Source organism: Podarcis vaucheri (genome assembly GCF_965113315.1).
Source record: "Podarcis vaucheri genome assembly, chromosome: 1".
NCBI classification, from domain to species: domain Eukaryota; kingdom Metazoa; phylum Chordata; class Lepidosauria; order Squamata; family Lacertidae; genus Podarcis; species Podarcis vaucheri.
The window spans coordinates 8,062,717-8,089,831 of record NC_138759.1 but is presented as its reverse complement, the minus strand read 5'-3'; the positions used below and the strand labels follow the sequence as shown (position 1 = coordinate 8,089,831).

The 27,115-nt window shown below is 46.8% G+C and overlaps 1 protein-coding gene across 5 annotated transcripts in view; it reads right to left on the bottom strand.

Annotated features, from left to right (window-relative positions):
* Positions 1-27,115, bottom strand: part of KIAA0586 — an 83,329-nt gene that overhangs the window by 41,219 nt on the left and 14,995 nt on the right. For 2 of the 5 annotated variants that reach the window (XM_082216561.1, XM_082216562.1), the window contains exons 10-21: positions 26,756-26,876; positions 25,290-25,437; positions 22,951-22,992; positions 22,060-22,176; positions 20,341-20,564; positions 20,096-20,168; positions 19,298-19,453; positions 18,062-18,236; positions 9,689-9,868; positions 6,024-6,211; positions 4,346-4,429; positions 3,509-3,592 (exon numbers count right to left, since the gene is read on the bottom strand). In XM_082216561.1, coding sequence (XP_082072687.1) covers positions 3,509-3,592; positions 4,346-4,429; positions 6,024-6,211; positions 9,689-9,868; positions 18,062-18,236; positions 19,298-19,453; positions 20,096-20,168; positions 20,341-20,564; positions 22,060-22,176; positions 22,951-22,992; positions 25,290-25,437; positions 26,756-26,876 — 1,592 coding nt within the window. The remainder of the gene's footprint in view (positions 1-3,508; positions 3,593-4,345; positions 4,430-6,023; positions 6,212-9,688; positions 9,869-18,061; positions 18,237-19,297; positions 19,454-20,095; positions 20,169-20,340; positions 20,565-22,059; positions 22,177-22,950; positions 22,993-25,289; positions 25,438-26,755; positions 26,877-27,115) is intronic. The other 3 variants (XM_082216563.1, XM_082216564.1, XM_082216565.1) reach the window with 3 other exon arrangements.

Below are 27,115 nucleotides of genomic sequence, written 5' to 3'. Positions count from 1 at the left end.
CAACAAAGGCTAATTTAACACTGCACAGCGTGTTTCAGTACACCTCCATTAGCAATAAATTTCATTGAGTTCAGGGTCCAGCACGCTCGACATTCAGAAATGTTGGCAACAACGCTGTGCTTCACAAGAAGTTGTGCAAATTTCAAAAAATGGCATACAGACTTATTCTGCATAGCAAAGCACAACCACAACATTGTAGGCAGCTGAGTGGGTCTGGGGACTCTAAGTAGCACTGACGGGAAATTTTTAGAACCAGATTCCCCTCCCTGTAAGCTCCATTACATTTCTTAATCCAATTTCCTATTCCCATCAGCCAGAAGGTCTTTGCTAATGTTGGTAGCTAAGTGCTTTGCCAATCCCATCAGCTACGTTGACACGGGTCCCTCATGAGCAGGGAAGACCATACTTTGAAAACAGATGTAGCGAAAACAACTTGGAACAGCACGAACCTGACTCAAGAGGGTATTACAAAAGTAGAATATCCATTTACTTATTTATAGTCCAAGATCCATAAAGCTTCTTTAGGCATGGCTAGAAGAATTTTTGACTTCAACCCTTGACCAGAAGCCCCTTGAAAGCTAAAAGCACCTTAGAAGCTCTTTTTGAAAATACTCATTTCAAAAAAATTGGTTGCCACCTGGTTTTTAAGACTCCTATTCACTAAAACCAACCACCACCACAAGCAAAATCAAGGAACCAAGTCCTCCTGGGCAGAGAAAACCAGGCATGTGGTTCTCTGAATCACTGACAAATATTTCTACCCAAATTTTCTGTTCTAACTATGCTTCATTTACTTTTATTCTTTTTTCCGTCCTTTATCTTGATGCAGAGCCTCCCCTATCCCTCAAGCTCACAGCAGGTAATGTTTTTATTCTACCTCTGCATTCACAAAGTCTTGCAAGGTAGGGTTTATTAGCACTCCCATTTTGCAGATGAAAAATTGAGATGGCGGGCAACTTGCTCTAGGTCACAAATTACTCCATGTCAGAAGCAGAACTCAAATGCAGGTCTCCCACTGGCCTTGACCAAGTTCTGCCATCTCAAGCGCTGCTTCTAGAGAAAGCATCTGTTCATATGCTGTGCTGGTGCACACTTTACAACGCACCCGAATTTCTGCAACAAATTGTATTCTGCACATTAAAATTTATGTTGCATGTTAAAGTTCAAAAAAAGTGTGTGTGTGTGTGTGTGTGTGTATGTGTATGTATTCACAGACATAAGTACTGGCAAACATTTTCTCCCCACTGGAACAATGGTATTCATAGTTATCTTTCATTCTGACAGCAAATTCTACCCAATATCTAATTACTGGACAGCATTTCTCCCCATAGGTTTCGTTTGTGTTTCTATTTCAATGAACCCGTCACTGAAGAACTGAAATATATAACACAGAGGCTACTACCCTTAGTTTATATATTTTTCATAAAGAAAAAGTGAGTATTCTGCCAAACACTTTGTGGGCATTTCCTTTGGGTGCATGTGCTCTCAACAAAGCTGTTATGAGGCTTTTCTTCTGATGTCTCAAGTATTTATATGCTTTCAGATTAAAGTTAATCCTTCCACATCTTCAGGCTCATCGTTTAGGCAAACCCAAGCCAAATATGTGGTAGAGTTGGAATGTTTCTGTGGTCGAACACTAGGCCAAGACTGCCAAGGATGCAGGATGAAAGCAACGCCTGAGAAAATGGGAAAAAGGACAAGGGGCAGGAAAAAAACCTGCCTCTTGCTCACATCTAATTTTTTTTTTAAAAAAGGATGATCCTGGTGTCTTTTATTGCTGCTTCTTAAGCACAAGCTGGAAATAAATGACCTTATTAAAAAAAGAAAGGAAGAATCTCAAAGGAGAAGCATTCTGGCTTCTGACACAGCTACAGCTTAGGTAAAAGAGTAGGAAACATTATGACTCCTTCCCAATTAAGAAAATAAATGAAAAAAAGCAAACTGCATGAATTCAACACTGCAGTTATACAAAGCTAATCTCCAATTGTGCATTGCGGAAACTGTTGTCATGACAATGATGAAATTGGATGGCCAATTGGATGATACACAATGAGGTTGGATAGACAGCATCTGTCATGGATGCTGTAGTTGAGATTCCTGCATTGCAGGGGGTTGGACTAGATGACCCTTGGGGTCCCTTCCAACTCTATGAATCTATGAAATACAATTAAGGTAACCTTTTGCATTTATGAATACCAGGATTACAGAAATAGTTTCATTAATAGGTGACCCAGAATCTCACTAGCCAATCTACTTCTCTAAAGCTTAACTCAGGGAACATATTTTGGGGAAAGGAACATGGAAATCCAATGGTACACAGAAGTTAGGACATTCACTGGATTGTGATTAGTGATGCTTACATCACCTTGCCAACAAAGGTCTGTATAGTTCAGGTTATGGTTTTCCCAGTAGTGATGGATGGAAGTGAGAGCTGGACCATAAAGAAGGCTGATCGCCGAAGAATGCATACTTTTGAATTATGGTGCTGGAGGAGACTCTTGAGAGTCCCATGGACTGCAAGAAGATCAAACGCATCCATTCTGAAGGAAATCAGCCCCGAGTGCTCACTGGAAGGACAGATCCTGAAGCTGAGGCTCTGATACTTTGGCCACCTCATGAGAAGAGAAGACTCCCTGGAAAAGACCCTGATGTTGGGAAATATGGAGGGCACGAGGAGAAGGGGATGACAGAGGACGAGATGGTTGGACAGTGTTCTCAAAGCCACGAACATGACTTTGACCAAACTGCGGGAGGCAGTGGAAGACAGAAGTGCCTGGTGTGCTCTGGTCCAGGGGGTCACGAAGAGTCGGACACGACTAAACAACAACAACAAGGGGCTGTGAAAAAGCAGCCAAGAGAGAAGGAAAAACCAGGGACTTGATTGTGCTCAGCATTGGTCGCCTTCTTTATTCTCTCTTTTCACCCTTGATAGCAAACAGAAAGTGGAGGAGCCTATGCCATGCTTGGGGGCTTCCTCTTCCATTCCAGCCCCTCAGAAAGATCTCCAGATGCACAAATTGCTGATTTTCCAACTACTCTGTGGTTTTTTTTTTGTGATGCTTTTAAGCTCCATGTGGTGCAAAATTAAGTATGGTGGTTGCAAGCCGCCTGGTACAAGCAGAGTTTGGTCTTGCTGTGCAGATCCTGTGGATTTGGTTGCACAATACCTTTTGTCAAAGTCTCCTTGGCCTCTAATTTCCTTGTTCCCACCTCAGCCTTAGCAGCAGTTTACACGGAGCGGCAGGCTTTTACAATAAGAGGGAAGTTATACAAAGAGGATTTGAGGTGAAACTCCAAAGAAGCAGTGAAGATATCAATAGGAGCATTGCCACTGGCTGCTATAAATGAGGGCTGATTGTTTCTTTAGAAGTAATTTTCACGTTAGTGAATTAAACATTCATCAAATCAGCTTACTAAGAAGAATGTCCAGCGGGTAACAATGGTGACTCTTAAAAAATAAATATCACATTTTATCCCCTGCAAAGTGAGAAGCTATTGGAAAGCCCACCTCACTGACACCAGTAACATCGATGAAGTCAGCACCAGGAAGTTTCAGGTCTTCGTCCTGGGACAGACTGCTTTCTGCAGTAGCCTAAAAAAATACAGATTAAGTGAACCTTGAGATTTAGTAGAGGAAAAGAATGCAAAAAGCCACAACAACCTTCTTGCGACACTGAAAGAAAGCAGGAATGTAGAGTGGGGAGGCTTATATCTTGGGACCAGTCACCATCCACCCACCCACCAATATAAATATGAATGGGTGCAAGAGGAGAGGTGCATTTGGAGTCACCACCGGGGTGGGAGACAAGCCTGTTTTCCCCAGCATTGGAGACCCCAACCACTAAGAATCAAGCCTTTCTTGGTCATGGAGGATGGAATGTTGGGAACGAGACAAGGCAATCAAGTTTGCACCTTGCCCTTCCTCTATAGTGTTCTCCCATCCCAACAGCCAATGGGACTTAATATTGACTTTAGAGACTTCCAATCAAGCCTTTATCAAAGTGTGTTCTGAGGGACTGGCAGTAAGAGAAGTGTCGGCATACAAAAAAGAACCAAATGACAAAGTGCCCTGCAAAGGTGCCCACAAAATATAAACCAAGTTCTTCAAGTTTAGGCAGTTACAACATTTACTGTGCTATCCTTATTCCTGGTTTCTCAGCTTCCAAGCAAAGCAGCCGTGTGAGGAACTGTCTTGGGGCAGTGCTTGCTTCGCAAGAAATTTGCCACATGTGAAGCGGCCATTCGATGCTAAATGTTCTCAACAACAGCCATTCCAGACCTTTTTCCTGTGATAATGAACTGATATATTTATGTATCAGAAACTAGCAAGGGTGAATTCAAATACCTGTATCACCTCCTTTGGAAAGGAAATCCGGTTGACGCTGGTGCTGTCGCTTGAAATACTGTCAATGTCAACATTAGGCAGGACCTGGAAAGTAAAAGCCCACAGATTCAATCTAGTTTCCCATCTTCTGAAGTATCAGGAGGACACGAACCAAGCTTCCGATGCAGTCTTTGTCCTCCCTATGCCATTAAATGCTCGGCCTGTGGCATTCACCTGATTTATTTACTCAGTTTCTGGACTGCCCTTCATCAGATTCTGGGGAAACCTAGCCAGATGGGCAGGGTATAAATAATAAAATCACCATCATCATCATCATCATCATCACTGCTTTAACCTAATTTTTTTAAAGAAAAGGATGGAGCCAAACTACTGGGTGTGTGGAAGTAGTACATATTTCAATATTCTTATTTAAGTTGCTGACCCCCTAGCACAAGGATGGGGAACCTGAGCTCCCCCCGTTGTTGCGGGGATTCTAACTCTCATCAGTCCCAACCAACCACCATGGTGAATGGTTGGGAAAGATGGGAACTATGTAGCCTATGCCTGCTGTACCAGTTTCAGTTTGCAGTCATGAGGGCTAGAGCCTTCGATTTGCAAACTGGATTGTCAGGAAACCAACAAGCTCCCAGGAGTTACTTTAAACGGTGAAGCTGAGGTTCTGCTTGGCTCTTTGAACTTCATAAATCGCTGACTTTTAAGCTCCGATTTAAACAAAAACAAAAACCCACAATCCATACAAACACACACTTCAAAACGACCTTGACAGATTAGAGAACTGGGCCAAAACAAACAAGATGAATTTTAACAGGGAGAAATGTAAAGTATTGCACTTGGGCAAAAAAAATGAGAGGCACAAATACAAGATGGGTGACACCTGGCTTGAGAGCAGTACATGTGAAAAGGATCTAGGAGTCTTGGTTGACCACAGACTTGACATGAGCCAACAGTGTGACGTGGCAGCTAAAAAAGCCAATGCAATTCTGGGCTGCATCAATAGGAGTATAGCATCTAGATCAAGAGATGTAATAGTGCCACTGTATTCTGCTCTGGTCAGACCTCACCTGGAGTACTGTGTCCAATTCTGGGCACCACAATTCAAGAAGGACACTGACAAACTGGAACGTGTCCAGAGGAGGGCAACCAAAATAGTCAAAGGCCTGGAAACGGTGCCTTATGAGGAACAGCTAAGGGAGCTGGGCATGTTTAGCCTGGAGAAGAGGAGGTTAAGGGGTGATATGATAGCCATGTTCAAATATATAAAAGGATGTCACATAGAGGAGGGAGAAAGGTTGTTTCCTGCTGCTCCAGAGAAGCGGACACGGAGCAATGGATCCAAACTACAAGAAAGAAGATTCCACCTAAACATTAGGAAGAACTTCCTGACAGTAAGAGCTGTTTGACAGTGGAATTTGCTGCCAAGGAGTGTGGTGGAGTCTCCTACTTTGGAGGTCTTTAAGCAGAGGCTTGACAACCAGATGTCAGGAGTGCTCTGATGGTGTTTCCTGCTTGGCAGGGGGTTGGACTCGATGGCCCTTGTGGTCTCTTCCAACTCTATGATTCTACATTTTTCTGACCAGGAAATAAAACAGATCTCAAAGCTGAAGTAACCGGACACAGAAGATGGAGGGGGATCAGGGGTAAATTCATAGAGGCAGCTCTTGCCCTTCTTGTTCCATACCTGGACAGTCAGTTTGGGAGGGTCTTTTTTCTCCGATTTCATCTCTATTATGCCAATGTTGGGCTTCTTTACCTTTGGCTGTGGTTTCAGGGGAGCAGGAGGAACAGAGGATGTCACAGTAAGAGGGTGAAATTCGCCTATGCTTATTCCTGTAGGCTGAGAAGAGGTGCTGTTGATTTGTTTTTGACCTAATGTAAGTGCAAAACAAAAGGAAGCAGGAGAGAACCACTTTTAACAAATCCTGAGCCAGAACGCAAATTATAAACAAAAGAGAAAACTGAACATGTGTGATGATCTATAAATCCAGCCAGCTAGCCATAGACATCCAAATACACACCCTTCTAGCAACTGCAATGCTGTATTTCATACCAGACCAACAGTAAACTGCCTGTAACACCTACCCAACCTGTTACTTTCCTCATTTCTGTCATAAAGATCATACACACACACACATGCATGTCGCCTTGGAAAAAATGTGTGAAGTTTTACGGGCTGCCTGCTCATTTACTACAGAGCCAAGCTCAATATCCTTGTATTTATTTGCAAAGCCCTGAACCACTATCTGAACCCTTACGTTTCAGCTTGATCTCTGATATCATCTGTAGGAGCACTGCGGTCATCCCGAGTTGGTGGGGCTCATTTAACAATGACACAAAAACGAGACAGTAGTGTTGTCAGCCCTGTCCTGTGAAATGCCTTGCCAACAGAGATTCAGCAGGCACTTTTTGTCTTAACCTTTCAACATTTGCTGAAAACATTTCTGTGCTGCCAGACATTTCTTGTAACAGTTAGATGATGATCTGTAATCTTAAATATTCATGTGGTTTTTATTGTGCGCTGTATATATGTAAACTGCTTTGATTTTTCAAAAATGAAGTTTCAGAATACAGTGGACCCTTGGGTTATATTACCTTCAGGTAACGTAACATTTGGGTTGCGAATGCGGCAAACCCGGAAGTTTATACTTCCAGGTTTTGCCGTGCGTGCATGTGCAGAAGTGCTCCATTGCGCTGCGCATGCAGAAGCGGTGCCTCTAGATGGGGACTTTTCGGGGTACGTACGGACCGCTGGAACAAATTAAGTTCATATCCGGAGGGTCCACTGGACAACCATTTTTTATAAATAAAAATATAGGCTCAGGATGTGGGGGGAAGCATACAAAAGGAATCAGAGACTCCCTCTCTCAGGCCACTGCATATACAGTCATACCTCTTGTTACGTTCAGTTCAGGTTACGTCTTTTCAGGTTGCGTCCCGCGGCAACCCGGAAGTACCGGAAAGGGTTACTTCCAGGTATCGCCGCTCGCGCATGCGCAGACGCTCAAAATGACGTCACATGCATGCGCAGAAACGGCGAATCGCGACCCGCGCAGTCGCAGGTTGCGTTCTGCTCATGTTGTGAACAGGGCTCCGGAACAGATCCTGTTCGCAACCAGAGGTACCACTGCAGAATCATAGAATTGTAGAGCTGGAAGGGATCTAACTCCCTGCAATGAAGGAATATGCAGCTCTCCCATACGGGGATCAAACCTGCAACCTTTGCATTGTCAGCACCACACTCTAAGCAACTGAGCTATCCAGGCATGCCTATACACTAGGAAAAAGGGGTGAACCAGCTACAGTTTGACTTCAGAACCTAAGAAGAGCCCAGCCGGATCAGACTAAAGCCTCGTTTCCCCGAGCAACTTTGTGTGAAGCCAAAAATCAGGACCAGAGCGTAACAGCACTCTCTCACCCATGCTGCCCTGCAACTGTCTCTGAATCTTGGAGGTACTATATAACATCCTGGTACTGTGTCTTAAGCGTGATTTACCGAACCAAGCATGTTCAGGACTGGGTCTACTATTCTTTCACAAACAGTTTAACAGGCTTCAAACCTGCTGCAGCTTTCCTAGAACTGATTTCTCCTAACAGCACGAGCCTGAATATCAAACTTCCCCACTGTTTTGTGAGAATTTCATTTACTACAGTGACATCTAGGGATGGTAAAAATAACTACAGTGAAAATAATAAAAGTTACATAGGGGGCGGGGACTCCATATCTGTATGTACACACATCCCAGTGAAACAGCCTCAAATGAAGGTAACAAGTTCCTATATACCCTGATGAAATCTGAATTGGAAGCAACTGCCCAGGGAAGAGATCTTAAGATTAAGATGGAAAGGTTGGAGATAACATCTGTTTTTACAGCATTACGCCCCCGCCCCCCAAAGGACGTGGGGAGGAAAAATCCATGATAGAAATTATGAAGAAAAGGAGTTGAAAATAGTAATAGTACTGCAATAGCCTCAGATAAACCTATGATGCAGTTACATTTGGAATATGGTCTCTGCATCTCAAAGAGAGAGAGAGAGGACACTGGAGTTGAAAAAGGTGCAGAAAGGATTTAACCCAAATTATCAGTGATGGAGCAAGACTCCTAACTAGGAACGGCTGCAACAGTCTTAGCCAAAGCTGGTGCTTTGGGCTACAACTCCCATCAGCCCCAGTCCCCATGGCCATGCTTGTGGAAGCTGGTGAGAGCTATACAGTGGCTGCTCGGGTTGCAAACGTGATCCGTGCGGGATGCACATTCGCAACCCGCAGCGTTGGCAACCCGCAGCGGTGCGTCTGCACACACACGGGTTGCAATTCGGTGCTTCTGTGCATGTGCAAAGCATGATTTAGCGCTTCTGTGCATGCGCGGCTGCTGAAACCCGGATGTAACCCATACTTCTGGGTTTTGGTGGTCCGCAACCTGAAAAAACGCAACCTGAAGCATCTGTAACCCGAGGTATGACTGTAGTCTGAAACATCTGGAAGACATCAGCTTGGGGGAGGCTAAGATACAAGATCTGGAGTAAAAAGAACCCACTGATGCATCATAACCAAGTAATCATACGCAGAACACACACGCAAATGATTGGCCTCTTTAATTTACGAAAAGGGTGAGGAAGGCAACACACTATGCACAGCATAAGGGGGGGGGAATGTTTTCTGTCTCCTATTAATGCTAGAATGTGGGGTGCTCTGGTGAAGCCCAAAAGCAGGAGATTCAGGAAAGACTGAAGGAAGTACCTCTGTGCAACACACATCATACACATACACACATACAGAACTCATAGGTGGCGGAACTAAAAAGGGATTAGACAAGTTCATGGCAGAGAAAGCCATCAGTGACTTTTGATATGGTATCAGGACCAGTATCAGCAGCAAGGGAGGGCTACTCCCTTTTGCCCTGCTTATGGGCTTCCAAGGGGCACCTGATTGGCTGCCATGGGAAACGGGATGCTCCACTCAATAGGCTTCAGTTTGATAAATAGGCTTTCATCCGATAAATTCAGAAGAGCAGCAGCCCTGTACTTTAACCTAGCCTAACCAATAATTTACTAAGAAAGGGTTCCGATTCCTTGGACTTCATTTTTCTAACAGATCCTCTGCACCTCTCATTTGCAGTATTTTTATAACCAGACACACCTATGAATACATTCTGGGGCTAAGAATATAATTAGGGACATGGAGCCTTCGCAAAATCATGAGCTGCCTTGCTCCTGCATCCAGAAAAATCCCATGTGAACCTCTACACGGACAAACGAGGAAGAACAATTTGCGGTGTAGCAGCAGACTTTTTTCCCTGAGTGAAGGCGGCTCGCGTAAGTTGAGCCTCTCTTTTTTCTTTTCCATACCTAATGGAATAGCCATTGGGATGAGGTGCCCTTCAAGACCACCTGAGAGTTCGGAGGTCTCTCTGGTGGGGCTGAAGAGATACTGGAGCTCCTGATGAAAAGCCGATCCTGGAGGTGGCTTCCTAGGACTGCTGCGCATGTAGGGACCAGTCTGCGTCCTTGCCGATTTCAGTTTCGTACCTGGAAAGAACGTCAGATAAATCATGAGTCTCCGGCAGCTCAGTGCAAGAGCATCTGATGCCAGCTTCAGTCCTTGGCATCTTCAGGGAGGAGGAGAAAAATCTCCTGCTGGAAATCCCGGACAGCCACTGCCATTCAGTGTAGAATTGGTCTGACATGATATAAAACAGGTTGTTTATTTACAGCATTTATAGCTCACCCTTGAGTCAAACAGTCTCTTAGAGCAGCTTACAAAAATTAACTCTAAACCTGTCTCCTAGGCTATGAGAAGAGCATGAAGCTTTAGAGCTGTGTTTCCCAAAGTGAGTGAAACTGTCCCCTGGGGGCGCTGGAATGATCCAGGGGGGCAGCAGTAGCCTCGGATGCAATTGGGAGAGCACTGAATAAAAATAAGGGGGTGGAGGAAGAATAAAGAAGAAAATGTTTCATCTGTTGTGTAATGACGCTTAATGCCAGGTTGGGCGCTGTTGCAGGACAGTGGTGAGGGGGTTTTTTCTGGACTTGGGTGAACCCTCTTTGGCTTCACCCAGGCCTGAGAAGTGGATTGCAGCTTGCCTGCCTATTTGGCCAATGAGAGGCAGGCTGCGGCGCCAGCCCCGCCACTGCGGCAGATTGGACTGAGCTGGCAGGATGTAGGTGGAAATAGAGATACATGAAAGAACCCAGATTTGTCAATGCATCTGTCAGGGAACTGACATCAGAGGAAAGGGAGGTGGTAGGGCTCCCAGAGACTGGGAGAGAGTCAGCAGCTAAAGCAGGGACAAGGAGGGGGAGCGAGGGGTCTCTGGAGGAGGATCTCAGTAATGCTGAGAGAGACGCAGCAGCCCAGGCAGGAAACAGCAGGGGAGAGAAAGGGGTGAGAGACACTTCCAGCGAAAATAGCGGGGAGGTGTCAGAAGCAACTGCAGGGAGACCCATGCTTCGCCGGAAGCTGCCACGTCGTGAGTCCAGGAGACGCGTTTCCGTTAAGGAACTTCTTTGCTGGAAGCGCTTCCGCAGGCAGCCACTGTCAGACTCTACTAGTGACTAGAGCAGACATGTCTGAGGAGCTCTGTCACACACAGAGGTTTGTGGGGCCGCACAAACTCTGAAGGGGCACAATTTTAAGCACAAGCAGCTAATCATCCCCTGACAGCAGTCTGACAGTCTCTGTACGCTGCCTGTGCAGGAGAAAGCATCATGAGCAACCCAGCCGGAACCGGAGAGGCAGGGGTTGGAGCTGGTCCAAGCTTGGAAGAAAGGTATCAAGCTCTGGAGGTCCAACTTGCGCTGCAGACGGCGAGGCTCGAGGAGAGAAGGGCTCAGGATGCTGACAAAAAGGGGAGAACCACTCAGTTCCCCAGAAAGGTACCAGGATTGGTGCAGAAGTTTGGGGGGGACCCCAAGGATTACCATGCCTTTAGGACTGAGATGCAATATGCCCTGAATGTGCAGTTTGATGAGTTCCCTGATGAGGAATCGCGAGTTGCTTTCGTAATTGGGCATCTTGAGAAGGGGGCGCGGGACTGGGTTCGACCCCTGATGGCAACGCACAACGATATCCTAAAGGACACTATGAAATTCTTTCGTGCAATGGATATCATGTTTTCCAGCGATATTGAGGAAGGGGTGGTGCGCAGACAGCTAATGGCTTGCAAGCAGGGAAGCAGATCTGTCCGTGAGTACTGGACTGAATTTACCATGCTGATTCACAGATTGGGGTGGGATTTATCGGCAGCACCCATTCAGATGCTATTTGAAGAAGGTCTTTCTTCAGCTGTGAAAGACGAGCTGGCCAGGAGCCCCAGGGCGGTGTCTATGGATCAGCTGACCAAATCTGCGCTGACCATTGGAGCGCGCCAGGAGGCAAGAGCCTTGGAGAGGCGGGAAGGGAGAGGGGAACGTTGGAAGGAGTTACGCATTCCAGACATTCCTGAGCCAGCTTTCCCGCCGGCAGAGCCGATGGAAATCGGAACAGCCCGCGCGCGCGCAGTTTCAAAGCCCAGTGAGGGGGCGAAGAAGGAGGGAAAGGGAGCCCGGAAATGCTATCTCTGCCAACAGCCAGGCCACTTTGTCAGAGTCTGCCCCCAGAGGAAGGAATGGCAAGGGATGGTGGGAGCAGTTGAGGGGGAAGAGCAGGGAGAAACGGAGCAGGTAAAAGCCAACGCCTGGTTGCCAACGTCAGGGCACTGCAGCCAGGCCAAAGAGCAGTGAAAGTGCCCGTGCCAGAAGCTCCTCGACCTGCTCTAGTGATTGAAGTGTCGCTAGAGCTGCAAAATGGACACCCCCTAAAAATAAAGGCGCTGTTGGACTCAGGCAGCTCCTGCAATTTTATGAGCAAGGAGTTTGCTGCTGAACATCAGATACAGACTATCCCTTTAAGCAACCCCCTGCAGGTGACCACGATCGATGGCAGGGAACTGTTGGGAGGAGGAGTTAGCTTGCAGACCGTCCCAATGATAATGAGGGTGGCAAGGCACACAGAACTGATAGCGTTTAATGTGGCCACCTTGGGAGGCGCTCCCATTATTTTGGGAATGAGCTGGCTAGCCTTACATGATCCGCTGGTGGGTTGGCATCAAAGAGTGGTTTCCTTCGGTTCAGCACATTGCTTAGAACACTGCAGGGGGGAAAAGGGGTCAGCAGGGGCCCAAGCCACCCTAGCAGGGACTGAAGTAATGGGGAAGGGGAAGGTGCCACCACAGTATGCTGATCTCAGCGACGTGTTCAGCGAGAAGGAAGCTGACCAACTACCCCCGCATAGGCCCTTTGATTGCCAGATCAATTTACTCCCTGGAGCACAGCTTCCTGTAGGCAAGTTGTATGCCATGTCAGACAGGGAAATGCAGGAGTTGCGAGCGTTCATTGACAAGAACCTGAAGAGAGGCTTCATCAGAGAGTCCAAGGCAGCGGGGGGTAGCCCAGTGTTTTTTGTGGATAAAAAAAACACGGACAAGCCGAGGCTGGTATGTGACTTTCGGCGCCTAAATGCAGTGACAGAGCCGGCGGCTTTTCCTATGCCCAGGATTGATGATATTTTGACCAGGGTGCGAAAAGGAAAGATTTTTACAAAGCTGGACCTAAGGGGGGCGTACAACCTGATACGTATAAGGAAAGGGGATGAATGGAAGACCACCATGTTCACCCCTTTGGGGGCATTTGAATACCTCGTTATGCCTTTTGGATTACAAACAGGCTCCGCGTGTTTTCAAGCCTTCATGAACCACGTACTGGGGCCTTTGCTCTACAAGAATTGCGTGGCCTTCTTAGATGACGTGTTGGTGTATTCGGAGAATGAGGAGCAACATGTGAGAGACGTCAGAGAAGTGTTGAGCAGGCTGCAAGCCAACAGACTGTGGGTGAAACTGGAGAAGTGTCAGTTTCATACCAAGGAGGTGGAATTCCTGGGGTACCGCTTGTCAGACAAGGGGTTGGCCATGGACCCCGGCAAGGTTCAAGCGGTGCTGGAATGGAAAACACCCAAGACCAAGAAGGATGTGCAGAGGTTCCTAGGGTTTGGAAACTTTTATCGTAAGTTCATCCGAAACTTCGCCCACCTGACGGCGCCCATCACGGACTGTCTCAGCAGTAAAAAGAAGTTTGTTTGGACGGGGGAGGCGGAGCGAGCGTTTGAGGAACTGAAAAGGGCCTTCGCCTCTGATGAACAACTTCTACATGTGGATTTACAAAAAAAGCTGAGGGTCGAAACAGACGCTTCTGACAGAGCCATAGGGGCGGTGCTTCTTCTGCAGCCGGGGAAGGAGGGGTCAGAGTGGCGACCGTGTGCCTTCTTTTCGCGAAAGCTGAACAAATCTGAGAGGAACTACACGGTGTACGACCGGGAACTTCTTGCGATTCATGAGGCCTTCCGGAGATGGAGGCACCTGCTAATTGGTGCACAACAGAAGGTGCAAGTGTGCACGGACCATAAGAATCTAGAGTATTGGAGAACTGCGCGAGTGCTCAACCAACGGCAGTTGAGATGGGCCCAGGAGTTCTCCAAATTTAACTTTGAGATTTGTTACGTACCAGGCCCGGAGAACGTTAGGGCGGACGCTCTCTCACGCAAACCTGAATATTTGGAGGGAGAGGGTGCACCCGAAGAGACCCATGTCATTCCCGAGGACCGCTGGGTGTGTGGGGCGGCATTGGTGGGGCAAAGGGAACTGCTAGAGGGAACGGTGCAGGATGAATACGCCCAGGACAAACTCAGGGGTCTCAGGAGGGAGGGAGACAAACCCGGGGGTTTTGAGGAGAGAGATGGGGCGTTGTACTACAAGGGAGCGTTATACATACCTGAAGGGGAATTGAGGGAAAAGGTACTCAAGCAACTGCACGATAGCCCCACAGCAGGGCATTTTGGGCAACACAAAACCATGTGGCTGGTTACCAGGGAATTCTGGTGGCCCAAGGTCAGGGAAGATGTGCGGGAATATGTGAGAGGGTGTGACCGATGCCAACGAGCCAAGGGGGAGAGGCGGGCACCGGCAGGTTTATTAGAACCACTACCCACGCCGGAAAGGCCATGGGAGGCAGTGGCAATAGATTTCATGACTGATCTGCCCAGGTCCAAAGGGAAAACAGCCATCATGGTTGTGGTAGACCTGTTAACCAAGATGGCCCACTTTATAGCCTGCTCACATGCGGTCACAGCGGAAGAAACCGCTAAATTGTTTGTGGAAAATGTGTTTAGGCTGCATGGCGCCCCCTTGAGGGTGGTTTCTGACCGAGGGAAACAATTTACTTCCAGGTTCTGGAGGAAGCTCATGAGCTTATTGCATGTAGAGGTGAATTTCTCAACTGCCCGTCATCCAGAAACCAACGGGCAGGCGGAAAGAGCTAATGGTGTCCTCCAGCAATATTTGAGGTGTTATGTGAATGACAGAGAGAATGATTGGGTGGAGAAGCTGGCGTTGGCAGAATTTGCCTACAACAATGCAGAGAACGTGTCCACGGGGATGAGCCCTTTTTTGGCTAATCACGGGTGTCATCCCCGAGCCTTCCCAGGGGGGGAAGGGGAGAACTGGAGCGTTCCAGCCGCAGAACAGTTCGTTGAAGAAATGGAAGCGATCCATCGCCAGCTCCAACTTAATTTAAACAGGGCGAAGGAGGAATATAAGAGGCAGGCAGACAAAACCAGAAGGGAAGGGGAAAGCATTAGGGTGGGGGACCAGGTGTGGCTGTCCACCCAAGGGTTACCATTCAAAGGAGGTTGTAAGAAGTTAAGACCCAAAAGGCTGGGCCCATTTGAAGTCACGCAACAGGTCAACCCAGTGGCTTTCAGACTCCGGTTACCGAACCACATGAAGTTGCACCCAGTGTTCCACAGGTCGTTGCTGTCACCGTATATAGGGGACAGAGAGGGGAGGGTCAATAGGGGACCAGCTATGGAGGAAAAAGAACACAGCTACCATGTAGCGGAGATTCTCGATTCCAGGTGGAAGGGAGAGCAAGTAGAGTATTTGGTAATGTGGGAAGGGGAGCCGGAGTCGGAAAACACCTGGGTCAGGGCAGAGGATGTAGATGACGAGGTTTTGATTGAAACTTTTCATCAGAGATTCCCTCGTAAACCCCAGCCAGTGGCGAGGTTCCGGAGGGAATACTTCGCCACCACCGACGAAGAAGAAGAGTTGGAGGGGTTCTCTGATTCCGAGGTGGAGGAGGATTCAGCGAGTCGGAACGAAGACCGATGGAGGGAAATGTTCGAGACGTCTGAAGATGAAGAGGATTCTTTTCGGGGTTTCAGCTCCTCACCGCCCAGAGGAGAGAGTAGGGGCGGGGGAGAAGGGGGCCCTGGAGGGGAGGTGGATGTCAGGGAACTGACATCAGAGGAAAGGGAGGTGGTAGGGCTCCCAGAGACTGGGAGAGAGTCAGCAGCTAAAGCAGGGACAAGGAGGGGGAGCGAGGGGTCTCTGGAGGAGGATCTCAGTAATGCTGAGAGAGACGCAGCAGCCCAGGCAGGAAACAGCAGGGGAGAGAAAGGGGTGAGAGACACTTCCAGCGAAAATAGCGGGGAGGTGTCAGAAGCAACTGCAGGGAGACCCATGCTTCGCCGGAAGCTGCCACGTCGTGAGTCCAGGAGACGCGTTTCCGTTAAGGAACTTCTTTGCTGGAAGCGCTTCCGCAGGCAGCCACTGTCAGACTCTACTAGTGACTAGAGCAGACATGTCTGAGGAGCTCTGTCACACACAGAGGTTTGTGGGGCCGCACAAACTCTGAAGGGGCACAATTTTAAGCACAAGCAGCTAATCATCCCCTGACAGCATCTTTCTGTTTGTTCGCTTAAAGAAGAAGAGTTTGGATTTGATATCCCGCCTTTCACTCCTTTTAAGGAGTCTCAAAGCAACTAACATTCTCCTTTCCCTTCCTCCCCCACAACACAAATACTCTGTGAGGTGAGTGGGGCTGAGAGACTTCGGAGAAGTGTGACTAGCCCAAGGTCACCCAGCAGCTGCATGTGGAGGAGTGGAGACGCGAACCCGGTTCCCCAGATTACGAGACTACCGCTCTTAACCACTACACCACACTGGATGTAGATTTCCAGGGAGGTGCCGAGTACCGTATTTTTCGCTCTATAATACGCACCTGACCATAACACGCACATTGTTTTTAGAGGAGGAAAACAAGGGGGGGGGGATTCTGAATGAAACAGTGGATGTATCATTTTTGTGCTTCATGCTGTGGCCACAGACATGTGATCTGATGGTGAATTTGGGGTGACCCAATGCAAAGATCCTGAGGATCCATGTAGATCCAAGCTTTGTAACCACGTTTTTGCACCATTGCAGCCCCAGGCAACAATGGGTGCGTGGTTTTTGGGGGGCAGGCTGTAGCCATGGACATGCTATGTGCTCTGATGGTGAATTTGGGGTGACCCACTGCAAAGATCCTGAGGATCCATGTGGATCCATGCTTTGTAACCACATTTTAAGTGGGGAGGGAAGGAAAAACACAGAAGGGACAAGGAGCACGAGAGGGGTGTGCAGAGAAGCAGCTGGCTAAGAATGCAGGAGAGGGGTTTAACGGGTTAGGGAGGAAAGGAAGGCAAAAGTTTTCCCCCACCCACCCAGCGCTCCCTCCCTCTCTCTCTCTCCCACCTGCATGTTTTCCGGCTGCCTGCGAGTCCCTAGACGCAGCAGCAGCAGCACCGGAGCACGGAGAGGAATTAGAAGGAAAGACGCTCTGCTTTCCCCTCTGCTTGCCTGGAAGGGAGGGACTTTCCCTGCTCTTTGTTCCGTTTGAGCAAACACAGCAACGAAACAGAGGAGGGTGGGCAGTAAGACCCTGAGGCAAAATACTTTAGTTTATGGTTGCCATCAATTTTGATTTTAATTAATTCTTATGATGTTTTTATAATGTTGCACTATTTTAGTGTTGTTAGCCGCCCTGAGCCCGGCTTCGGCTGGGGAGGGCGGGATATAAATAAAATTTATTATTATTATTATTATTATTATTATTATTATTATTATTATTATTATTAATGCAGGAAAGCAGCAGCTTCCTTTTTTCAGGTTTCCCTTCTCCGAGACGTGCGATTTGATTTTTGCCTCCACTCGCGCCAGTCGGCTCCAGGGACAACACATTCGCTCAATAACATGCACAGACATTGCCCCTTCCTTTAGAGGAGAAACAATCTGTGTGTTATAGAGAGAAAAATACGGTAATTGTTTTTTTCTGAAAAGGAGGTGCTAGGGCAAATAAGTTTGGAAACCTCTGCTTTAGAGCAAGCTTCAGAGGTCTAAAAATGTAATTTCTCTGGTTGTCACACTGTGATTTACTTTGCATCTGAGCTTAAAGCATGGAGGGCGGTTAGCTTCCCATTCATCCAGCTGTTGGGGGTGGGGGAGCATGCAAAGGGCACAAGCACCACTGGCCCCTGGGCTCAGACCCTACATGTTAGGAACTGGTTCAGTGCCATGACCTGCCTAAGTGGAGCTGCCCTTTCATGGAGCCAAAGGAAGCTTGCTCTTCTGAAACTCTGGGAGAATGGATTTCTCAACAGAGTCTCTCAATCCCATAAACATCCTCAAAATGGATAGCAGGGCCCACGCTAATGAGCCCCACCAACCTGCCACTTACGCCAAGCAATGCCAGTGAAACTGCCACAAAGACTTCTTACAAGATCAAGGAGAAAGAACGTTTAAACAGGAAATGAAGGCAGACCGTTTGAAACATTGGTTTTTAAGGTGCTGGTGGAGAAGGCGTTTTACCTACCCTTAACACTCTCTATCAGTTTAGGTCTTGGAGGCTTTGATTTGGGAGAAGGCGAGTTGAACCTCAGGTACGGGGATTTCTTAAGTGTGCTCCTGTGACCCTGGTAAATCGGCCGGCCGTATATCTGAGAGAGATAATCTTCATTTCGTGCTCCCGTCCATCTTCTCGGAGGCCCCTGCAAAAAACCAGAAAATGACTCTGAAACTTTTTAATAAAAAAGGCAACATGCTGGCGCAGAGAGAGAGAGAGAGAGAGAGAGAGAGAGAGAGAGTTGGATCTGGATGGCAGAGATTTGGCCTGAAATACCTGATGGGATGGCCTTGGTCAACTTACTCTCTCAACCTAACCACCTCTCAGTGTTGTTGCTAGAATAAAACAGGATTAACTATTCCAAGCATTTCGGAAAAAGGTGGGGTGCAAATATAGGATACAATTACAGTGGCACCTCGGGTTAAGTATTTAATTCGTTCCGGAGGTCCGTACTTAACCTGAAACTGTTCTTAACCTGAAGCACCACTTTAGCTAATGGGGCCTCCTGCTGCTGCCGCGCCGCCGGAGCACGATTTCTGTTCTCATCCTGAAGCAAAGTTCTTAACCTGGGTTAGCTGAGTCTGTAACCTGAAGCATTTGTAACCTGAAGCGTATGTAACCCGAGGTACCACTGTACTGCTATTTATTTGTGCAGCACCATTGGCAGACATGGTGCTTGAGCAAAAGGGCACCAGCAAATGATACAAGCGACGCCGCATTTGTTTATAGGGATTTACACCTAGATCTTCAACAAAGCTCTCAGGGTAGCTTACACCACCAGTGGCTTTGTACTTGGCGTTGCCTGGGAATTAAAAGAAAACAAACAAAAAACCCCAGCGCATTTCTGAAATCGGTGATTAAAATCAGTGCAGGTTCAAAAGGTTCAGCCTGCCACCTTGATCCAAAAAGGAACCACCATGCAAATTTGGTTACAACAACTTAAGAGGTATCCAAATGCATAACCAAAAAAGAAAAACTCGGCTATATGAGAATCCAGACCTGGAGAATGTGTTCCACAACCCAAGGTCCCTGAAATTGGTTGCCCTGAGCTACGGCAGGGAAAATATACTATTTATTTATTTTTTAGAGAGAGAGAGGAGAGCATAATTTCTAGCATTTATACTATGGTTGGTCCAAACCTCGGTCCATGGAGGTTGCTGGGCAGAGCTAAGAATCCCTGACTGTTCCCAAACTCTGCAGTCTCACCTTATCTGCTAGCACTGGAGCGGGCTTTGCTGCAGGCAAATGCCTTTTAGTTGGGATTCCCGCGGGGTACTGAGATTTTGCATGTGTTTCTCTGCTGGCTTTCATCGTCTTGACAGCCCGTTGTGCCTCGAGGACATCATTCCTTGCCATTTCATCCTAAAGGCAAAATGTAAAAGCAGCTGGTAAGGTTAGAGGACAACAAGGGAGCGGCTTTCGACCAAAATCACTAATGGGCTCTTTCAACTATCTGGCCTTCTATTTTGTAATGACATGCACTTTCTCTTTTGTATAATTTCCCCTTCATAGAATCATAGTTGGAAGAGACCACAAGGGCCATCGAGTCCAACCCCCTGCCAAGCAGGAAACACCATCAGAGCACTCCTGACATTTGGCTGTCAAGCCTCTGCTTAAAGACCTCCAAAGTAGGAGACTCCACCACACTCCTGGGCAGCAAATTCCACTGTCGAACAGCTCTCACTGTCAGGAAGTTCTTCCTAATGTTTAGGTGGAATCTTCTTTCTTGTAGTTTGGCTCCATTGCTCCGTGTCCGCTTCTCTGGAGCAGCAGAAAACAACCTTTCTCCCTCCTCTATGTGACATCCTTTTATATATTTGAACATGGCTATCATATCACCCCTTAGCCTCCTCTTCTCCAGGCTAAACATGCCCAGCTCCCTTAGCCGTTCCTCATAAGGCATCGTTTCCAGGCCTTTGAATATAGCTTTTCAATATAGCTTTCAATATAGCTTTTTAAAAAATGAAGACTTAAGTATCAATAGGTGGTTCTTAAAAGCCATACCTGGATTTCCATGCTGATTGTCTTAATCCACTCATCTACAGACTTTCTGATTCGTATCTCTTCTAGGACATCTCTAGATGAGAGAAGGAAGTGATCTAATTTAGAATGGGTTTTTGTTTTTTTTACTTGCATCTAGTGAACAAAACTAAAAACTTTGAAACCACCAAGCTTGCCTAACACAGTATTTGCTGCTGGCATTTAGGTACATCAACACAGGATTGAAAACAACTGCCGCAGAGCTCTACCTGTCTGCTGTCAACTCATCAATGAAGGCGTGCAGAGCATTCCCATCCTTGGCACGGATAATGGCTTCCAGGTTTTCTTCAAGGAGCTTCTTGTTCTTGCGGACTGCTCTCAGGATCTTTTCGGCATCCCTCAGTATGGATTTGGAAGCCATGGTGGACTGAAGAATGGCTGACTTCGAAAGCTCCTGGAGTTCTGGAAGGCTTGGGGCAACAGGGTATTTTTGCTACAATCCAAACAAAATGGGATCAGAGCTTCAAATATTCAGGACTGTCCTCAATGCTGATCAGCCAGATACCCTGATAAGGTCAGCAGTGCTTAATGGAAGCAACTGCCCTCCGTTTGACACCAGTATTGTCAACTTCAGTTAAAACCAAAACAAAGCCTTGGGTATTATTTTGGGGAGACTGGAGGGACATCGCTATGCCTGACAACAAATCCCAATTATTGGATTCTTTTGCCCCATCTTTTTGTGCCTGCCAAACAGCCATGTCACACTTACAATATTTTATTCTCTTGGTAAGTATGCTGTTTATAGGGACGCGGGTGGCGCTGTGGGTAAAACCTCAGTGCCTAGGACGTGCTGATCGTAAGGTCGGTGGTTCAAATCCCCGCGGCGGGGTGAGCTCCCGTCTTTCGGTCCCAGCTCCTGCCCACCTAGCAGTTCGAAAGCACCCCTAAGTGCAAGTAGATAAATAGGGGGAAGGTAACGGCATTTCCGTGTGCTGCGCTGGTGCTGGCTCGCCAGCTGCAGCTTCGTCACGCTGGCCACGTGACCCGGAAATGTCTTTGGACGGCGCCGGCTCACAGCCTCTTGAGCGAGATGAGCACGCAACCCTAGAGTTGGACACGACTGGCCCGTACGGGCAAGGGTACCTTTACCTTTACCCAAGTATGCTGTTTTAAATGTGCATTTCATATTTGGCTTCACTTAGCAATATTGTTGTTTGAAATGTTTAAGATTTTGTTTTTGTTAACTTTGTTTGTGTTAAATATGTATTCTGTAATTAACCTCCTTTGTAATGTTTTATTTTGAAATCTTTGAAATTGTATTTTGGTTTCCTGTTAATTGTGTTGCTTTGACTGTGTACTTTATATTTGACTTTTTTCAGGAATGTTTGATTCTGCATTGTTTTATTGACGTTTAATATACTGTGAACCGCTTTGAGATTTTTCTTAAAAATATAAAGCGGTATAGAAATGAAATAAAATAGTAATAATAATAACAATTTACTTTTTCATTTATTGCCGATTCAAACATCCTGGAAAACAGCCACAAATTTTCATTGTATGAAGCTCACTGTGCACACCCGTCTTCTGCAATCTTGTGCATTCCTGATCACACAGCCATGATGGTGGAAGTCCCAAATAGGAACCACCCCTTTCTTTCCTTTCCTTCCCTTTCCTTCCCATCCCTTTCCACTCTTCCTCCAAGGAGATCAGGCTGGCGCACATGGCTCTCCACCGTTTCCATTTTATCCACATAATCACCCTGTGAGGGTTGGCTAGGCTAAATAAGGTTACTAAAATAATTGTAAGCATGAAATATAATAAACACCCACTATAAAGACAACATGGCAGAAATTTAGAAGCAGCACAAAAAGCCTTCAGCCCAGGGTCAGAAATCTGGGGAGACGAGGTCTTTGCCTGGTGCCAGGGAGACAGCTCTTGTGGGTACCAGGAAAGCATTCCGCAGACAGGGCACCCCAATCACCACCCACCACAGTTGTGGGAACCTGTAGAAGCACCTCCGATGACGATGGCCACAGCGAACAGACAGACTGATGTGGAGGCAGGCGATCCTTCTGTCGGGTGATGTCTCTGCAGTGCGAGGTTGCCTACAAATTAAAAGGAGAAAGTGTGGCCCTTTGACTCCCAAGGCAATCTTCACAAGTAAATAAAACTACTCGGCCATGCAATACGTGTCTGCAACAGGCAAACGCCATTTGCGGTAGGAGAACCCACCCACACCACCCCCAGCTTCCAAGCCCTTTTGGAGAATCTTAGTTCTCATGGTATAGGGAACAGGTACACAAGTTTCAATAGGGGTGGTGGGAGCTTCATAGCACTGCATTGCTGCCAGGCCCTATACAAACTACAGAACAGGAACATTTAAATGCCTGTAGTTTTACTGAAGGTGCACCCAGGCTGTTGCAGTCTGGCGACCAGCTAGCTTGCCGCTAGTGCATGAAGCCAGATGGAGCCACAGACCAGGAGTGCTGATGGCTTCAAAAACGGAATGAACTACGTGGCAATGAACGCCTGGCAGATGCAAGCATCAGGTCTGCCTTTCTAGTTGTACATGGTCCAGCCCTGCTTTTAAAACCCCACCTTTAAGGTTATGGCAGAATCAAGGTAGGCAGCTGGGTGCTATGGTTTTTAGTGATTTCATTGCTCACACGTCCTGCACTGGAATGTTTAAAGGAGCCTTTTGCCAACCCTCCAGAAATTATGCACTACAACCTTCATCAGCCCCAGTGTTGTATGTAGACCAAAACCTCTGGGGACCAGCAGGTTGCCGTAAACTGGATTAGAGGTATTTGATTTTAGGGTATTTTATTGCTCCAAGGCACTGTCTCCATAATTTAAAAACAAACAAATTGACGCAGAACCTTCATAATACTATTCATGTCCGACTTCCACTCCTTTGCATCCTGTAAGGCAAGTGGGGAGAAAGAATCTGTTACACTTAAGATAAAGTTCCCTACACAGATATAAAGTACAATATACCAGAATCATGAGGCATCTTAAAGGCTAACAGATTTATTATGACATGAGTTTGTACAGACTCAAGCCCACTTTGTCAGATGCTTGACGTGATGATGGAGTAAGCTGTTTTTGCTGCAAGAGACGAGCGCAGCAACTTGTCTGGAAAGAAAGTATGCTAGAACTCTCAGTTAAAATCTCACCAAGGCTATCTGTATGGAGTTCTAATACACACTTGTGTCTTCCTACTGCAGGCCAAAACATCACCACCACCTCTGTGACCCTCAAGTAACGCCCTTATTCATCATGCTAGAAGGCCTAATTTTATCATGTGTTGGGAGAGAGAAAATGTTCTCCTCTTGATTCCGTCCTTTAGGTTACCCTCCATGCCTACCGAAGTTCAACTCGACAGGACAGCTGAACAGTTACGAAAGCCTATTGTACTGCAATAAAATGTGGATCCAGCATTTAATAATTAACAATGCAAAAGGAGCTCGGGGCAGGAGTGCACTCAGGCTATTCCACATTGCTCCCTCACAACAGTGCTGTAATGGCTCCAAGGAACTACATAGGCTAGAATAATAATAATATAATAATAATTTATTATTTGTACCCCGCCCATCTGGCTGGGTTTCCCCAGCCACTCTGGGCGGCTTCCATAGAAACCAAAAATACAGTAAAATATCACAGATTAAAAACTTCCCTGAACAGGGCTGCCTTAAGATGTCTTCTAAATGTCAGATAGTTATTTATCGCTTTGACATCTGATGGGAGGGCGTTCCACAGGGCAGGCGCCACTACCGAGAAGGCCCTCTGCCTGGTTCCCTGTAGCTTCGCTTCTCGCAATGAGGGAACCGCCAGAAGGCCCTCGGCGCTGGACCTCAGCGTCCGGGCAGAACGATGGGGGTGGAGACGCTCCTTCAGGTCTACAGGGCCGAGGCCGTTTAGGGCTTTAAAGGTCAACACCAGCACTTTGAATTGTGCTTGGAAACGTACTGGGAGCCAATCTAGGTCTTTCAAGACCAGTGTTATGTGGTCTCGGCGGCTGCCCCCAGTCACCAGTCTAGCTGCCGCATTCTGGATTAGTTGTAGTTTCCGAGTCACCTTCAAAGGTAGCCGCACATAAAGCGCATTGCAGTAGTCCAAGCGGGAGATAACCAGAGCATGCACCACTCTGGCGAGACAGTCCGTGGGCAGGTAGGGTCTCAGCCTGCGTACCAGATGGAGTTGGTAGACATCTGCCCTGGATACAGAATTGACCTGTGCCTCCATGGACAGCTTTGAGTCCAAAATGACTCCCAGGCTGCGCACCTGGTCCTTCAGGGGCACAGTTATCCTATTCAGGACCAGGTGAGCTGACACCAGGTGCCCCCGGCCCAAATTCAACACTACCCTGTATGTGCAGTGAAACCTCCACTTTCCTCCAGAAGGCAAGCCCTCTCCCCTAAACCCCAAGTAACAAAGACTGCTTTTAAGCCAACATGCATCAGGAGTCGTAAGGCGCTCACTGAATTACAGCCATTGTATGCCATTTGCATGGTTTATTCTGCTTACAGCTGAGAAGAGTCTGAAAACTGGATTTCTTGGCTGCTGCATTTTCATTTGCAGAAACCACCTCTGCAAGTTCAAATTTCAGGTTCCTGCTTGCAAGTATTTCAACTTCTCCCACTACAGTATGAAGTTGTTAAGCTGTTGTTAAGCAGCTAGACAGAGGGTGAAGAAAGAGCTGTGAGTGGAAAAGGGCCCTCTTCCCATCCTTTGGACCCCCTGGGAAACTGCAAACCTGCTGCACCTGGAACTGGGTGTAGAGAGGGCAGCTGAATGGGACACAGGGGTGGGCAGCCGGACGAAGAACCATGCATCTTGGGACTGCCCAGAACAAGCAAGTCTAGAATGAGAGACTAGGACAATATCCGCTGTTTGCAGGATCTCTTCTCATTGTGGGAATTTTGTGGGTGAGCTGAGAGTTTGTTTGGACCCGGGGTTAGAACCCGGAAGCTGAGAGGGAGGTAGTGTCAGAAGGAAAGTGAATTGATTTATATATATTAGTAACTTTGTATTAATGGAAAATTTTTACATGTGACTGTGTATTTTTTGGTAGTATTTAAGATGGATGATGTTGCTTCAGTTTTTTGTACACCGCATAGAGATATTTTAAAATATATTAAGCAGCACAGAAATTAACTAGTCAATCAATCAATAATCAATCAAGTTATTTCAGCAACCTGGTCATATTTTGCTTTACCTGCAAGATGTCATGCATGTCCCGTTTCAGTTGCCCGAGATCGTGAAGCACAGCATCTGCTTTCTTAACTGTTCTCTCAACCGGATTGAGATCTTGAAGTGTGCTTTTAGATGCAGGGAAAGGCTCAGTCTGCTGAATGTTCAATCTGCTACGAAGAATTATTTCAGAGTTCTCAGCACTCCTGCATTTCTTCTTATGGGACTGCCTAGACTACAGGCAAGTGCTGAATCAAGGCTGAATGAACCAGCAGTTGGTCTTCACCACCTACTATTGAGAATCGGGGAAAATCCCAACCAAATTGTGGGCATTTATGAATCAAGTTACACAACTCTGGAGAGGGACACATATTCCTAAAAGAACAAAAAGGTCCAGAAAGGCAGGGAAACAGACGCTCAAGCAAAGCCATGTTATTGGCCACCAAAGCTGCCATATATTGGCCGAGCTGGTGTGGGTAAAAACTATTTTTTTTTTTTACCCAATTTGCTACTTAGCCCTTATATTTTATTTATTACTTATATATAGCCCTTCATCATAAGATTTCAGGGTGGTTCACAAGATAAAAGTTTTGCCCAATTTGAGAATTTCACACTTCTCCATCACTTAAAATAAACACAAGACAATAAAATAGCCATTATCCAAGAGGCGTAAATAAAGCAAAACACCTGACCATTGGATGGGAACTGAGAACAAATGTTTACCCCAGGTTTTGCTTTTATGCACTGGTTAACGGATGCAGACACAGCATCACATCTTGTAACGGGAAACTCAGGTGGTGAGTGGATTGTAGCCAAACAAGGGCCACTGAGAAGTAAGTGGAAGTATCAGCATGCTTGGGGTTACCCCAAGATTTGAAGAAGTACTTTTAAATAACCCAACAACCCTAAGGGGGCAGGGCAGCCCTCTCAACAGTTGAATGAGGACTGAGCCTGCTCAGCAGCCATGGACTGTTGGCGGTCACCTGGAAAAGGAAAATAGGAGGAGGTGCAAGGGGGTGGAAAGAGGACAAAAATGCCCTGCTAAGATCAAATGGTGGGGGAAATCATACAAGTGCTCCTTTTAGGAGGGAATATAAACAGCCACTTTTTCCTGCGGGTTCCACTTGCCTGACTCTAATTCAGTAGTTCAGGCTAGGTACAAAAGAGGTGGACAAAGTTCAAGGGTCAGTTTGCCCTGTTGAGCACAGTTAAGCTCACAGTATGCAAGGGTACTTTTCAACCGCATGCCTATGCAAACAAGGCTTTTAAAGAAAAGAGTCTCTTCCATGAAACACACGTCTCAAGCATGTACAGAGTTCAGCTAGGAATTATGGGAGCAGTGTTATATAAATCACCAAAAATGGAAAGCTCTTAATTTTCTATTATTTCCATTATTTGAACTGAGATTAGGCTATCGCTGCAGGTCAAATTTAGTTTCTAGGATATCAAGAATCTACAAGCTGTTCGCTTTTTAACAAGGGAGATGCTTACTGCTCTCTTCCAAAACACCACGGCATCACATTGTCACTTCTGGGGTCGTTCCAAGAAGATGCACTCTGGCTTAATGGGGTTTCTTGAGAATTCAAGATGTGCTCTAGAAGTCTCCCTCCACCTAGATGAGAAAAAAGAGCATGCTATATTATAGCTGAATAGGGCAGAGTATAGTGTGCGCGCGCACGTTCAAATGTGTGTGTGTGCCCGCACAGAGACACATATATGGGATAGTTACATTCCTGGTTTCCTTCCCAGAATGAATAGCATTTATGTACCGTATTTTTCGCTCTATAACACGCACCTGACCATAACACGCACATAGTTTTTAGAGGAGGAAAGTCCGTAGGCATGCAACCC